Source organism: Mustelus asterias, chromosome 24 (genome assembly GCF_964213995.1).
Source record: "Mustelus asterias chromosome 24, sMusAst1.hap1.1, whole genome shotgun sequence".
In the NCBI taxonomy this organism is placed as follows: Eukaryota; Metazoa; Chordata; class Chondrichthyes; order Carcharhiniformes; family Triakidae; genus Mustelus; species Mustelus asterias.
In genome coordinates, this window is record NC_135824.1 from 3,874,769 (window position 1) to 3,890,567 (window position 15,799).

General features: G+C 48.6%; 1 protein-coding gene across 4 annotated transcripts in view; it reads left to right on the forward strand.

Annotated features, from left to right (window-relative positions):
- Positions 1-670: 670 nt before the first annotated feature.
- Positions 671-15,799, forward strand: part of LOC144511167 (eukaryotic translation initiation factor 3 subunit J-like) — a 39,797-nt gene continuing 24,668 nt past the window's right edge. For 2 of the 4 annotated variants that reach the window (XM_078241194.1, XM_078241197.1), the window contains exons 1-2: positions 729-789; positions 914-1,002. In XM_078241194.1, the coding sequence (XP_078097320.1) occupies positions 768-789; positions 914-1,002 (111 nt within the window). In that variant the 5' untranslated portion in view covers positions 729-767. Of the gene's footprint in view, positions 790-913; positions 1,003-15,799 lie in introns of all 4 variants that reach the window. The other 2 variants (XM_078241198.1, XM_078241196.1) reach the window with 2 other exon arrangements.

Consider the following 15,799-nt stretch of genomic DNA (forward strand, 5'->3'; position numbering starts at 1 on the left):
AAGCTAAAAGACGTAGAAAGTGGGAGATATTTATACTGCAGGGTGAGGGAATGAAAGATGAGTAGGGGGAGAGAGACATACAGAAATCCTGTCAGAGAGAAGAGCAGTATTTCTTCAGGGTAGGCATTCCTGGAAGAGAAATGGCAGTGAGTTAAACACTGGATAACTGGATAAAAGCTAATTACTGCGGATGCTGGAATCTGAAACCAAAAGCGAAAATGCTGAGAAATCTCAGCAGGTCTGGCAGCATCTGTAAGGGGAGGAAAGAACTCCTGACAGATGCTACCAGACCTGCTGAGAATCACTCTGATTCAGTCTATATCCTCAATGTTAATTGGCAGCCCTGGAATTTCCTCGCTCGACCTACTCCTTGAAGACATTCCTTAAAACCTACATCTGGGTCCTAAATATTTCCTTTTGAGCGAAATTTTGTTTGACAATCACTCCTCTGAAGCGCTCCAGGAGGTTCACTATGTTAAAGGCGCTATTTAAATGCAGGCCATTTACCCAAGTAGGTTTTCAATACAAGAGAATGAATTATTTAATATAACGCTCGCATAAACGTTAATATAATGAAATTTACGAAATGGACAAAGTATCTAAATGCAAATGAAGGAAACAGGTTTGGACAGTGTTGCTGCTGCGAGGTTGGCAGCGGGAGCTGGGCAGACCCCTGGTCCTCCCAGACAGACCTCCGATATCCCATCATTCCTAGTCCTCCAGCATCCCACAATTCCACGGCGTGACTGAGCGGGCAGGCGGCGGCGATGGCGGAGTCGGAAGGCTGGGGTGAGCGTGGTTTGTGTGTGAGGGGACGGGGAGGTTTGGGGCGCGGGGGATGGGTTTATTTTATTCTCTCTCACTCCGGCCTCCCGCTAAAGGCTCACTGCCGCTCTCTCTGTCTCTCTCTCAGCAGACGATGATTTCCAGGCCCCGGAGTTGGCGGCCAAGCCGGTGGTTGTGGACAAATGGGAAGGCGAGGACGAGGAGGAGGATGTGAAGGTAAAGAAGCAGCAGGCCCGGGCTGGACACCCCCCACCCCCGGGGACCGGACACCACCCGGGAACCGGACACCAACCCCCCCCCTCCCCCGGGAATCGGACACGAACCCCCCCCCCCGGGAATCGGACACTAACCCCCCCCCCCCCCCCGGGAACCGGACGCCCCCCTCTCCCCCCCGGCAACCGGGCGCCCCCCTCTCCCCCCCGGCGCCCCCCCCCGGGGAACGGACACCCCCCCCCCCCCCCCCCCGGGGGAACGGACACCCCCCCCCCCGGGAACGGACACACTCCCCCACCCCCCCCGGAACGGACACACTCCCCCACCCCCCCCCGGAACGGACACTCCCCCGCCCCCCCCCCCCCTCCCGGGGAACGGACACCCCAACGTCCCCCCCCTCCCGGGGAACGGACCCCCCCCCCCTCCCGGGGAACGGACCCCCCCCCCCCCCCCCGGGACTGGACACCCCCCCCCCCCACCAAACCTAGGGGCAGGACACCCCCACCCGCCCCCCCCTCCCAAACCTGGGGCAAGACACCCCCCCCCCGCCCCCCCCCCCAAACCTTGGGGCAGGACACCCCCACCCGCCCCCTCTCCCAAACCCTGGGGCAGGACGCCCCCCCTCTCCCAAACCCTGGGGCAGGATGCCCCCCCTCTCCCAAACCCTGGGGCAGGACGCCCCCCCTCTCCCAAACCCTGGGGCAGGACGCCCCCCCTCTCCCAAACCCTGGGGCAGGACGCCCCCCCTCTCCCAAACCCTGGGGCAGGACGCCCCCCCTCTCCCAAACCCTGGGGCAGGACGCCCCCCCTCTCCCAAACCCTGGGGCAGGACGCCCCCCCTCTCCCAAACCCTGGGGCAGGGCGCCCCCCTCTCCCAAACCCTGGGGCAGGGCGCCCCCCCCTCTCCCAAACCCTGGGGCAGGACGCCCCCCCCTCTCCCAAACCCTGGGGCAGGACGCCCCCCCTCTCCCAAACCCTGGGGCAGGACGCCCCCCCCCTCTCCCAAACCCTGGAGCAGGACGCCCCCCCCCTCTCCCAAACCCTGGAGCAGGACGCCCCCCCCCTCTCCCAAACCCTGGGGCAGGACGCCCCCCCCTCTCCCAAACCCTGGGGCAGGACGCCCCCCCCCTCTCCCAAACCCTGGGGCAGGACGCCCCCCCCCTCTCCCAATCCCTGGGGCAGGACGCCCCCCCCTCTCCCAATCCCTGGGGCAGGACGCCCCCCCTCTCCCAATCCCTGGGGCAGGACGCCCCCCCTCTCCCAATCCCTGGGGCAGGACGTCCTCCCCTCTCCCAATCCCTGGGGCAGGACGCCCCCCCCCTCTCCCAATCACTGGGGCAGGACGCCCCCCCTCTCCCAATCCCCTGGGGCAGGACGCCCCCCCCTCTCCCAATCCCCTGGGGCAGGACGCCCCCCCCTCTCCCAATCCCCTGGGGCAGGACGCCCCCCCCTCTCCCAATCCCCTGGGGCAGGACGCCCCCCCCTCTCCCAATCCCTGGGGCAGACGCCCCCCCCCTCTCCCAATCCCTGGGGCAGGACGCCCCCCCCCCCCCCCCCTCTCCAAACCATGGGGCAGAACCCCCCCCTCTCAAACCCTGGGGCATGACACCCCCACCTGCTCTCCCCCCCCCCCCTCCCAAACCCTGGGGCAGGACGCACACCCCTCCCCCCCTTTCCAAACCCTGGGGCAGAACACCCGCATCCTCCCCGCCCCCCCCCCCCCCCCCCCTAAAACCCTGGGGCAAGACGCCCTCCCACCCTCCCAAACCCTGGGGCAGAACACCCCCATCCCCCCCCCCCACCCCAAACCCTGGGGCAGGACATCTCTCCCCCCCCCCCCCCCCCCCCCCCCCCAAACCCTGGGGCAGGACGTGAACACCCCCCCCCCCCCCGTCCTAAACCCTGGTGCAGGACACCCCACCTCCCCCGCTCCCAAACCCTGGGGCAGGACACCCCCCCCCCCCTAAAACCCTGGGGCAAGACGCCCTCCCACCCTCCCAAACCCTGGGGCAGAACACCCCCATCCCCCCCCCCCCCCCCAAACCCTGGGGCAGGACATCTCTCCCCTCCCCCCCCAACCCTGGGGCAGGACGTGAACCCCCCCCCCCCGTCCTAAACCCTGGTGCAGGACACCCCACCTCCCCCGCTCCCAAACCCTGGGGCAGGACACCCCCACCCCCTCCCTCCCAAACCCTGGGGCAGGACACCCCACCCGCACCCCCACCCCCTCCCAAACCCTGAGGCAGGACACCCCCGCACACCCACCCCCGCCACAAAACCCTGGGGCAGACAGCTCACCCCCCCCCAAAACCCTGGGGCAGGACACCTCTCCCCCCCGCCCCAATACCCTGCAGCAGGACACCCCACCCCCCCCAGCCACAAACCCTGGGGCAGGACACCTTCACCCCCCCCCCCAATATCCTGCAGCAGGACACACCCCCCCCCCCCTAATACTCTGCAGCAGGAACACCCCCCCCCCGAATACCCTGCAGCAGGACCCCCCCCCCCCCCCCCCCCCCAATACCCTGCAGCAGGCCACCTCCCCCCCCATACCCTGCAGCAGGACACCCCCACCCCCAATACCCTGCAGCAGGAACACCCCCCCCACCCCAATACCCTGCAGCAGGACACCCCCCAATACCCTGCAGCAGGGACACCTCCCCCCCCCCCCCCCCAATACCCTGCAGCAGGACACCCCCCAATACCCTGCAGCAGGACACCCCCCCCCCCCCCCCAATACCCTGCAGCAGGACACCCCCCCCCCCCCAATACCCTGCAGCAGGACACCCCCCCCCCCCCCCCCAATACCCTGCAGCAAGACACACACCCCCCCCCCCCCCCCCAAAACCCTGGGGCAGGACACCCCCCCCCCCCCCCTCCCACCCCCCCAAACGATGGGGCAGGATACCCACCGCCATCACCTACTCCTGGGGCCAAACATCAACCTGAGGGCAAGGCTTGTACTCTCCCATGGAGCATATTGTTGGCTCTGGCGGGGATGTGTCTTTCAGGCGTGGAGGAGAGTATCACATGTCACCATAACTTCCACATGGTTCCTGCTGTCGAGGGAAGTGGTAGTGCCATGTTTCATACAACTTGCATATTGTGTGTGTTCATTGGTCCCTCACCATCATCCCCGGTGCTCACTGACCAATGTTGGCTCGCCATTGCCTCCTGTATAAAATTCTTATCCTCGTGTTCAAATCCTTCCATGGCATCAGTCCTAGCCTTTCTCTGTAACCTCCTTCAACCCTCTAACCCTCCAAGGTCTCTGTTATTTTAATTCTGAGCTTTCATTTATCCTCCAAACCCTTCATCCCACTGTCGGCGTCTATGTTTTCAGTTGCCTGGGCTCAGATCTCTGGGATTCTTACTCTAAGCTGTCCAGTCCTGGTAACCCTTTCTCTCTTTTTAAAGATGCTGCTTAAAACACACCTCTTTGGCCAAACGTTTGGTCAGTTTTTAATTTTTTCTTCCCTAGCTTGGTGTCAATTTGTGGCTGAGGGTGGTTAAAGGTGCTACATAAATATCAATTATTATTGATCCTCTAGGGGAGACTAGGTCTTTTAGATTTGTTTACTCCTGTGATATTTTTATCTGGGTAATCCTTGTGCTTTGTTGAATGTTTTGTGGTCTGGTTTTTTTGGGTGTTTCCACCCCTTCCATCAGTACTGACACCGCCCTCTGATAATGAACTTCCTGATGGAGCAAAGGGAGGCACATACAGATCTGAATTACGCCACTTTACTTATTGTTTACAGGGGTGAGGAATGTGGGGTAACTTAGTTCATCTATGTAAGGGCCACAGGTTTGTTAGTCCAGGGAAACTCAAGTTTCAAGTTTATTTATTAGTGTCACAAGTAGCTTACATTAACTTTGCAATGAAATCACTCTGAAAATCCCCTAGTTGCCACATTCCAGTGCCTGTTTGAGTACACTGTGGGAGGATTCAGCATGGTCAATGGACCTAACCAGAACGTCATTTGGACTGTGGGAGGACTGTGGAGCACCCGGAAGAAAGCCACGCAGACACGGAGAACGTGCAAACTCCACACAGACAGTGACCCATGCAGGGAATCGAACCTGGGTCCCTGGTGCTGTGATGCAGCAGTGCTAACCGCTGTGCCACTGTACCGCCCCACTAACTGAGAAAGAACAAAAGTAATGCAAAGGAGTAATGTAATTAAATGAATTTCTTGAATTCCTTTAAACAAGCTTTATTTGAGAGATCTGAATGTTTAGTTTAAATAGTTCTCAGTGCCAGTGTTGCATTAGGTTTACTTAGTGTAATCATTCCAAAAAGAATAGAGAAATAAAATAATGGTGTTTTACTTCAGATTGCTCTGATCAAGAATATATTTATTTGTATATGTTGCACAGCTCTTAAGTCAGGGTGTCAAGCTCAATTTAGAGTGGTAAAGTATTCTGGCACTTTGTGTGGGCTACATACAGCTGAAGCTACTTGGATACATTTGGAAGAGGCCACTATGGCTGTTTATTGGGGGTAGCGGGTACATTGGTATGTAATAGTTGTGGTGCTGCTCCTAAACTGGACGCCAACAGATCACATCCCATTGGTTCTTGCCTTCAGATTTACCTGGTAACTGCATTGGATTGATTTAAATATGCTAAAAAATTCTGTTAAATATATGTAAACTAAGTGATGCTTGCACCTTAAACTGTAACTAATTGTTCAGTTCAGTGACATGAGGAAAAACATTTTCTTAGCAAGTGTTTAAGGTCTGGAATTCACTTCCTGAGAATGCGGTAAGGCATATTCAATTGAGACTTTCAAAAGGGACTGTTGCCTGGAAAGAAAGAATTGCAGAGTTACAGGGTGAAAGCGGGTAAATGGCACTAGGTTAATTGCTCATTTGGAGAGCTAGTTCAATCAATACGGGCCAAATGGCTGCCTCCTGCATTAACAATTCTGTGATTTCCCCTTCTGTGGAACGTGGAGGAGCCAAAGTACTCTTTGCTGCCACCAGCCTGTACTCATGTCCACTTTGTCTCATTCCTCGATATATTGGAGTTTTGTGTGAAATGGGGCATGTAGAGAGAATCCTCAGTCACCTTCCCCTTTTTCCCCATATGCCCACCAGTGGAAAATCTCTTGCATACGGTATTGAGGTACCACTCCCATTCACTATGGTGCCTAATCATTCTAAATGTCGTAATCAAGAGCATTGTAATCAATATAAAATTGCACATTGCTTCCAATATTTTTAATGATTCACATAAGCTTGAGGCAATGAGTATTTATATTGCAGGCTGCTGTTTTTGTCAAATTCAGAACAGATTAAAATATAATTATAAATGGTAGTAGATGGTTTCCATCATGAATCTTCCCGGCTCAGTCATTGAGCTAGAGTTTGTCCCAAACATTGGGCACATCTCATAGAGAGGTACAGGGTCAGAATGGGATTGGTGTGATTGATAGCATCTAGAGTAAGGGGAATCCAAGTGAAGGGTGAAATATAATGGATTCAATGATTAGATAGTATTCTTTGTAAGTAAGATCAAACATTGCTATGTTACTCATCATATGAGAGTGGGACATCTCAAACTGGCTTGAAAGGATATTGTTGAGACCAACAACATAGGAAAGCATGTTTGCAGAGTACTAAGGGTGACCTTAAGGAGCCTGATTTTGAGGTCTATAGTCTCTGGCCTCTAACGTGAGCCATATGCAAATTGGGATAAGGAGTTTCTGGAAGTGAACACGTAGCTAAAGGATGATATGGGAAAAGAGGAGTTCCATTCCCTGCGATGCTGGCTTCGGACGGAATTGTGCCATTGTGCGGGCTCTAGCTGGGACCACGTTTGGGGGGGAGGATAATTAGGGTTGTAATAGGTGAATTTAAACCAGGAAGTGGGGGAGGGTGGGAACTTCCAAGTGGAAAAATGATTATAAATAATTATTAAAATCTAGGAAGAATATAGTTACAGTAACAATCAGGAATGATGCCTTGGGCACTACATGTAAAGGGAAAGCGAAACGATGTAAAGTCGTTAAACCAGGAAAGAACAATAAGAAATATGCGTGTAAAGTATTGGAGCGAGAGAGCAGTTTAGCATAAGCGTAGGCCTAATGAGCATTATTTACACAGAATATAAGGAACAAATTCATCTTGGTGTGTATGCTTGGTAGCCATTACTGAGACAGTCAGGACTGGGAACTGAACATACCAGGCCTTTAGGGAAGGTGGGGGGAAAAAGGAAATGATGGGGGTGACATTTACTATCGTTACTAATTAGGGACAGAATAAGTAGGTAATGGAGACTTTACGGGTTGAACTAAGCTGTAGAGAAAGGATGTAAGATTATGGTCTCAGTGGTAGCAGCTGTGAAGCGGTCGATTGTATCCAACAGCGATAAGATAAGCATGTAGCAGAGTGCTAATGGAAATTTTTAACTTTAAAAAATCTGGAATTTAAAAAGTTTAACAATGACCATCAAATCATTGTTGATTGTTGTAAAAATCCATCTGGTTCACTAATGTCCTTTAGGAATGCAAATCTGTCCTCACCTGGTCTGGCCTACATGTGACCCCAGACCCAGAGCAATGTGCAGTCCAGTCCAGGATTCTTAATTGCTCCTCAGGGATAAGCAATAAATGTCCAGCCAGCGACACCCACATCCCACGAATGAATAAGAAGTTACTTGGAGCCATACGAGTTAAATGCAGTGTACCAGTGGCAGTACCAGAAACCCAGGGTGATCACTGCCCTGCCACAGGTGTTACCACTGCATACGTCCTTGTCCCCAACTCTGGACAATTCCTTTAAAAAATGAAAGTGCAGCATTAAACTGAAAGGAGAAAAAGTGCAGAAAAATAGAAAAGCAAACACAGATCCTGACAACAGGGAGAAATGCAAAGAGTAACAAAGCATATTTTAAAGAGCCACAAAAAGCATACAAGAAGAAGCTTGCAGGGGATATTAATGTGACTTGGATTTGGAAAGAAGTTGTGGGGAGCATTGTAGGCTCCTTAAACTACTAACATCGATAATGCAAATTAAAATATGGCATTCACAACATGTTGGATAATTACTTTATGTCACCGTTTGCGAGAAAGACAATAGCTTGCTAGACATCCCAAAGGAACTAATATATCATGGACTCAACAAAATTAAAGTGAGCAAAATAGAGTCATGAAAATATATTGACATTAAAGAATGACAAATCCCCAGGACCAACAGTATTAAGGGAATAAGAGAAAGACAGTTACATGGAGTTAGTCTACAGGTTACTCATGATCTCGGGCTAAATGGGCTGGATTCCAACTCTGATTCCTCTGCTGACAGTAAATACTCAGTCCCACGACCAACCTACCTTCTTCCCAGCTCTCTCACCACCCAACCAAACCCCAATTGCCCTGACGCCCAGTATCCATCTCCCTCTGAGACCCAAACACCAATCTCATGGACACCCCTTCCCCATTCTGGTCCCTAGTTGTTATTCAGGGACAGTTCTCTGTGTCACACAGAGAGAGGACACTGACATGGGAGTGAGCAAAACAATGATAATATTTAACACCATAGGTCTCTCAGACTGTAAAGAGCAGTGCCTGAGAGACCCAACACTCATACCGTGGGTGGATGGAGCTGTTCCATGGGCTTGATGTTCAATGCTAATGCTCTCTGTCTGAGATCTACACTCGTTTTGCTGGGTTGAACTGGTGATATAGTCAGAAAAAAACGCTTATTCAGCGTAACTGAAACCATACTGATAGTTCACCGGTACCCAAAATTTGAACTTGTTTTACAGTAATCCTAGTGATACCTCTGAATGTATTGGACAATATATTGGCAGGCTCATTCAGTAAAGCTGTTCTGGTGATCTGAAATGCAAGAACAAGTTTGAAAAGTTTTTAAGTTGTCAGCAAAATCAAGACTTGGTTTGCTGACGCTTGTAAATGACTCGCTTGTTATGTCATCAGCTTGAAATCGAACCTTGAGCTCACAGCTGAATATTCTTTTATGGTGAGTATATCTAGTTTTCAGCCCACTAAACGTGGGCCCACATGACTAGAGGTAGCATGAATCATGGATTCTTGGATTTAGTAAATGTGGTAGTCACTCTGAAACTTGATAGCTGCAAAGCTAAAAGCAAAATGCTGTAGCTCCTGCATGTCTCAAATAAAAATGGACAATGTTTGAGGTGCTCAGCGGGTCAGGCAGTATCTAGAGAGAGAGGAACATGGGGTTAACAATTCAGGTCAATCGTTTTTCACGAGAACCAAAATTTGGTACCATTTCCATTTGAGCTGCGGAGAACATGCATTAAAACAATAAAATTTAATCCTTCCAGATCTGGCTTGTGACTCAATTTTGCCGCTGGTGATAATGGTGTGTGATTTCATTTGAGGAACAGCTTAACAGCAATAAGACTACAACATTAAAGAATCAGGTTCCCTGGGGTCTTCAGATTTATGAATTTTACTCCACTGGTTGAGACACTGAGACTATTTCTGTTGTGCCCCAATGAATTTTTGGAGTAATCCTTGCTGAGAATGTGGAACTCACTATCATGTGGCGTGGTTGATATTTAGATGTATTTAAAGGATGTGCTAATGGGAGGGAAGCTTGCGTAGAATTTTAAACACCACAGTAGGCCAGTTGGGCTGAATATTCTGTTTCTGGATTGTAAAATTTTATGTACTAATAGCATCACTTTTTTTAGGAAAGCTAGTGCAATCATTTGGAGGTTATGATGGGAATGTCAGCATTTGTAAATGTTGCCTATGTAACGAGACTGAAAGTCATTGTTTTAGGAGAGTGTTCAGCACAGTAACAATGTTGTAGCTGAGTGACGGTTGAACTGAGCAATTTGATTTAAAAAATCTAAAGGATTACTTCATATTCCCTCTCTAAATATGTAGCTATCCAGTGCATTGTTCAGACCAACTGCTGGGAGTGTATTGCCTGTGTGTCTATGTCTATATATGGAATAGGGGGTAATGTTGGCCTGATTTTGTAAAGGAATACATTTGGGGAGGACAAATAAGAAAAGAGAATACACAAATAATAAGATTCTGATGTGTGTAGAGCAACAGAGACACATTGGAACGTATGTGTACAGATCCCTGAAGGTAGCAGGGCAAGGAAATGTGACCAAGAAGGTATGAGAGCTTGTTTTTATTGGTGAGGTGTGGACATCGCTAGCTCGGCACATTCCGAATTGCCCTTGAGGCCATTTAAGGGTCACGTAGGCCAGAGCAGGTAAGAATGGCAGAGTTCTTTCCCCAAAATGAACCAGATGTCAATGATTTCACAGATTTTAATTCCATATTTTATTTTATTGAATTCAAATTTCACAATTTGAGCTCTGGTCCGCTGGATTACTAATTCATGAACCATATGCTTATGCCACTGCCTCTCCAATTGGCTGAGGCGTAGAGCCTAGGAGCAGAGAAGTTTTGCTGGAGCTGTATAAAACACAACTTAGACCACTAGGTAGACTACTGAGTTCTGAATCTGGTGAATCCATTACAGGAAGGATGAAATCACATGGAAGGGATGCTGAGATCTATGAGAATGTTGTCAGAAATTGAGAATTTTAGTTAATGATAGTTATGGATAGACTGGGGTTCTTTGGAACAGAGGGGGCTGAGGGGAAATTTTGACGTGTATAAAATTGAGTGACCTGTATGGCGTAGGTAGGAAGAACCCATTTCCATTAGAGGTCAGTAACCAGGAGTCATAGGTTTTAAAGTATTTGCAGTTGGTGGAAGGATGGAGGGAAGTTGAGTAATTTTTTTCATCAAGGCTCTTTTTTTTGGGGGAGGGGTGGGCGGCAGAAACCCACTGCCTGAAAGGCTGGTAGAGGTAAAAATACTGTTTCCACCCACCAACGCAAGGTGGCTACTACTGACCCATCTGTGCACGCACAGAAAACCAGTGTCATCATTTGCTGGTTGGATCTTATTCACCCGGTTTGAGCCCTGCGGTCGGCTGGCAGTCTGAGTATGACTTCCCGCAGCTTCTGGGGACCCTGAATGCCTACCCGCCAGGGAGCTAAACAATGGGTAAACAGCTTTAGAATCCGAATAAGATCTAACCTGGAGAAGCCCTGGCGCTGCAAATATGGAACATGAAGGTTGTAATCTGGAATTGCGACCTTCACTTCAGAAGTTTCCACATCTCGATCCCCTCCACCTCACTAACTTGGAGAGGGTGAAGCTTTTTTAATGACTGTGTTTAATAACTGTGATAAACCTCTCTCACTAGCTGCTGCCTATCCAGTCGTTCGCAATAATGTCACGGAGTAGAACTATATAGCTTTCCCATGCAAGGCATTGGCAGTAAATGTAGCCATCATAAAACACTTGGATAAACTCTTGAGGTGCTGTAACCTACAGGGCTGTGGAATCAGACGCAGAAGGTGGAATTTGACTGGCTAGTTCTTTCTTGGGTGACATGGACATGATGAGCCAAATGACCTCCATTGCCATAAATCTTTGTGTTTCTGAAACAATGGCTGAATTTTCTGGCCTTTCTCGCCAAAGCGGGTTTCCTGAATAGAACAGGAAACCCTGTTGACAAATTCTCGCCAAAGCGGGTTTCCTGAATAGAACAGGAAACCCTGTTGATCGTTTGATCAGAAAATCCTGCCGCTGACCAATAGCGGGCAGCCTCTGCCGTGAGTTTTTAACTAAATAGACTCTAAAATATTAGCCCGGTTAGACTTTCCCGGTTGCAGATCGCTTGGAGATTTACCAGGATGCTGCCTGGTTTGGAGGGTAGGTCTTATGTGGAAAGGTTGAGGGAGCTAGGGCTGTTCTCTCTGGAGCGGAGGAGGCTGAGGGGAGACTTAATAGAGGTTTATAAGATGATGAGGGGGATAGATAGAGTGAACGTTCAAAGACTATTTCCTCGGGTGGATGGAGCTATTACAAGGGGGCATAACTATAGGGTTCGTGGTGGGAGATATAGGAAGGATATCAGAGGTAGGTTCTTTACGCAGAGAGTGGTTGGGGTGTGGAATGGACTGCCTGCTGTGATAGTGGAGTCGGCCACTTTAGGGACTTTCAAGCGGTTATTGGATAGGCACATGGAACACACCAGAATGATAGGGAGTGGGATAGCTTGATCTTGGTTTCGGACAAAGCTCGGCACAGCATCAAGGGCCGAAGGGCCTGTACTGTGCTGAACTGTTCTATGCTGGAAAAGATGATAGGGTTTTGCCATTGATGACGTGGCTTTACTTTTAAAACTTTCTGAATTAACTTATTAGTAATCATTGGTTGAACTTTAACTTTTTCTTTGGCCCGCTCAATGTTTGCCGTTTCCTGAAATCTAATCTTGTCCTTGAATCTCCGAATGAAACTGCTGAGAAATCCACAGATGTAGTTTCTGTCTATCTGATTCTGAGTCACTGCAGAGAGACAGCCCACTTTACCAACCCTGTCAGATTAGGAAACACCAAGGGGTTAGCACAGACCTCTAAATGTCTCCGTAGTCAAAAATGTTTGATTTAGATATTGGTGAGGTATAAATACATAAATAAACTTTCAGGAATGTGGAGCCAACTGTGAAGAATCCTAGCCCATCGTAACACGTCACCTCCCCACTGCAGCTGAGTAAATGTCCTGCACAGGATTGCATTTCCCCAAACCGTCACTAGAGGGGAGGGCAATCACAGAGGCCAGGCCATCTTAAAGATTTGTAAATAGAGTATTTCCTCACATGGGACATTAATGAGGTGTCCAGAGGTAATTTAATACTGGAACTACTTTCTTTTATGACCTGATGCAGCATCAAATTGTCATGAGAAAAGACATGGGGAACAATGTCACTGTGCTCTCCTGGAACATGTTGGAGGTTAGAGAGGAATTCCTGACGTGTTTGTTCCTGGCTTTGCTTCTGGCCCTATCTCTGTTTTTGTGTCTCAGGTTATATGGTGGCTGGTAGAATATTGGTGGGGTGTGTGGTACAGACCTGTGTTTTTCCTGTTATTTTTGCACATTTGTGCAAATGCCTGTTTTGCTTGGCTTCTTATTTCCATGTTTTCTGTTCAGTTTTTATCCTAAACCTTGCATTATTTCTTAACATTAACTTTCAGTAAAAGTAATAATTCATTCCAGAATCTGATCCACCTCTCTAAATATTGGTCTTTCAAAGGCTGGAAACTGCCTCCCAAGTATTGATTTTCTCTTCCAGCTGGTTGATCTCTGGCAATAATCTTTGACTTCATTGTTCCATGGCCAGTGGATGCTCTAAATCCTCAAGAAAGCTTTGCAACATTCCACTGGATTGCCTGCTCCTCCAATCCACATCCTAGGTCCAATGTCCATGTTTGATTCAGGAGTGTGACTACATTTGAGCTGTCCAGTAGAGTCTGTAGGACTGGTGGTTTTGGCCTGCTTCCCTCGGGCATTGTCTCTGCTGCAAAACCCTGTGCCAAATTAGTAAAATGAGGAAGCCTTGTTGAAGTTTTTGCACCTGAGGTTTGGATATGGCAGGATTTAGCAATACTGCCTCATTGATGGAGAAATCCCAAGTCAGAAGCCTCGAGATCTATTCATATTGGCAACCTGAGATTGTAGGCTTCTGCGGCACCGATTTAAAAAAAACATTTGACTCATTGAACCTGTGTGTAGCAACCGCATCAGGCACCTGGTGTAATCCAATACTGCCAGTTCTCTGTACTTTTAATATATTGATGTACCTGATTAAAACTTTTTTTTATCAGAACTCTTTAATTTGTTAACTTGGTAATTTGTTGCCATCGAGTAATGTACAATTTAAAGTTGTGCATTATGCTTTCAGGTTCCATGTTGTGAACTTAAGTGTTGCATAAAGGCAAAAGATTGAACAATTTGCTGTAACAAGCTAAAGACTAGGCATTTAAACTATATATTTAAAAATTTTACTTGTAAGTTGGTCTGCAAAGGCATATTTCCTATTTTAATATTTTGTTTGACTCTCTCCCTGATTGTAAATGTTTCCTGTATGACTGTCACACTGAAATTATAACCGCTCACTGGCCTGTTTTACATCTCCCAATTCCTGTACTGGAGAAGAACTTGTTTCCATGTTTCACTACTTCTGAATCGTTCAATAGTTTCCAATTAACTGTAGATAAGTAACATAAGTAACCAATAATGTGTGATTTTTTAAAAAGTTGTAAATTGAATTATATCTGCATACGAGCCTCATGATCTGCTGCTCTTTTGTCATTTGGGAATGTTGATACCAGTTGGTATTCCAACCTATGCCACCAAACCTGTGCCCGATTTGCAGGGTAAAAGTTTGTATCATCCAAATTTCTAGTTTCTGCAGGAAAGTTGGGATGAAAGTTTAGTGGTTCCTTTAAAGGATGTGTTTGGGAAAATGGAGGTGAAAGTGTGAAACTGGTTTTCCTTCTGATGGCTTCTTACACAGTGACACCAGGAGGTAACTGTAATTAGATTTAATAATAGGCAGAAATGACTTGGTCAAGGTAGGTGAAGAAGGAGAGGTGGCATCATCTTAACTCAGTTATACCACACCTTGACCTTTTCTACACACATTGCTTAGGAGCCAAGTATTTTGAACATTCCAATGTGTTACATTAATACTAACAGCACAGAAGCAGGTCCGTTCGCCCAGTTGGGTCATGCCAATATTTGTGTTCCACCAACCTATTCTTTTCCTTTCATCCTCATGTTCACCTATAAAAAGGTTCAGTTTGCCTGCAGTTGGGACATTTTCTCTACATCTTATGTAACAAACCGTTTCATAATCTTAAGCATGGAAAATAGAGGAGTCGGCCTTTCAGCCCTTGGAACCTGCTCTGCCATTCAATATGATCATGACTGATTCACTGTCTCACGCCATGCTGCTGTGCTCTACCCATACCCCCGGACGCCTGTAGAGTCCAGCGAACCATCCATTTCTTAAATGTATTCAGTGACGACTTCCACCGCCTTCTTTGGTAGAGAATTCCTCAGGTTCACCACCCTGTGAGCGAAGAAGTTTGTTCTCATCCCAATCCTGAAGGGTTTACCTCATTGAGACTGCCACCCATTATCCTAGACCCCACTCCTAGCCAGAGGGAATAACACTCCTGCATCCACATTGTCCAGGCCTGTCAGAATTTTATATGTTTAAATGAAATTCCCCCCTCATCTGAATTCCAGTGGACACGGGTTCAGTCGACCCAATCTCTTATAAGGCAATCTGCCATCCCAGGCATCGGTCTGGTGAACCTTTGCTGCACTCCCTCTAGAAGGAGACTATACTACACACTACTCCAGATGTGGTCTCGCGCTGTACAGTTGCAGTAAGGCATCCTTGTTCCTGTGCTCAAGTCCTCTTGCAATGAAGGCCAACATATCATTTGCCTTCCTAAGTGCTTGCTATATCTGTATGTTAGCTTTAAAGAATTCTATTGGGTCACCCCTCAGTCTTTGTTAAGCAGTTACTTTTGTTATTTTTGCATTTAATGTTTACCCCCCCCCCCCCCCCCCACCAATTTTCACCTCCTTACGGTGCACTGTGTTCCCCGGTACAGTTTCACTGGGGAAAGCCTTTTGCTACCTTACCACAATGTAACCAAGGCACTAAGTGTTGAGAGGGCACTACAGTGTTCTGATCCTACCACCGTTGCTATTTACACATGCCTTTTACCAACAGAGGCCACTGAAGCCATTAGCAGAAGTCTGCGACAATCTCTCGCCTCCCTGTCCCAAGAATGCGGAGGCGAAATGTACCTCAGCGGCTGCTGTGAGATCAGCTCAGTACAGACTCGGGATTGAGCTCCGATCTTCTCATCTGCGGCTTAATAGCACACTGTGTTGTACTCCATAAACAAG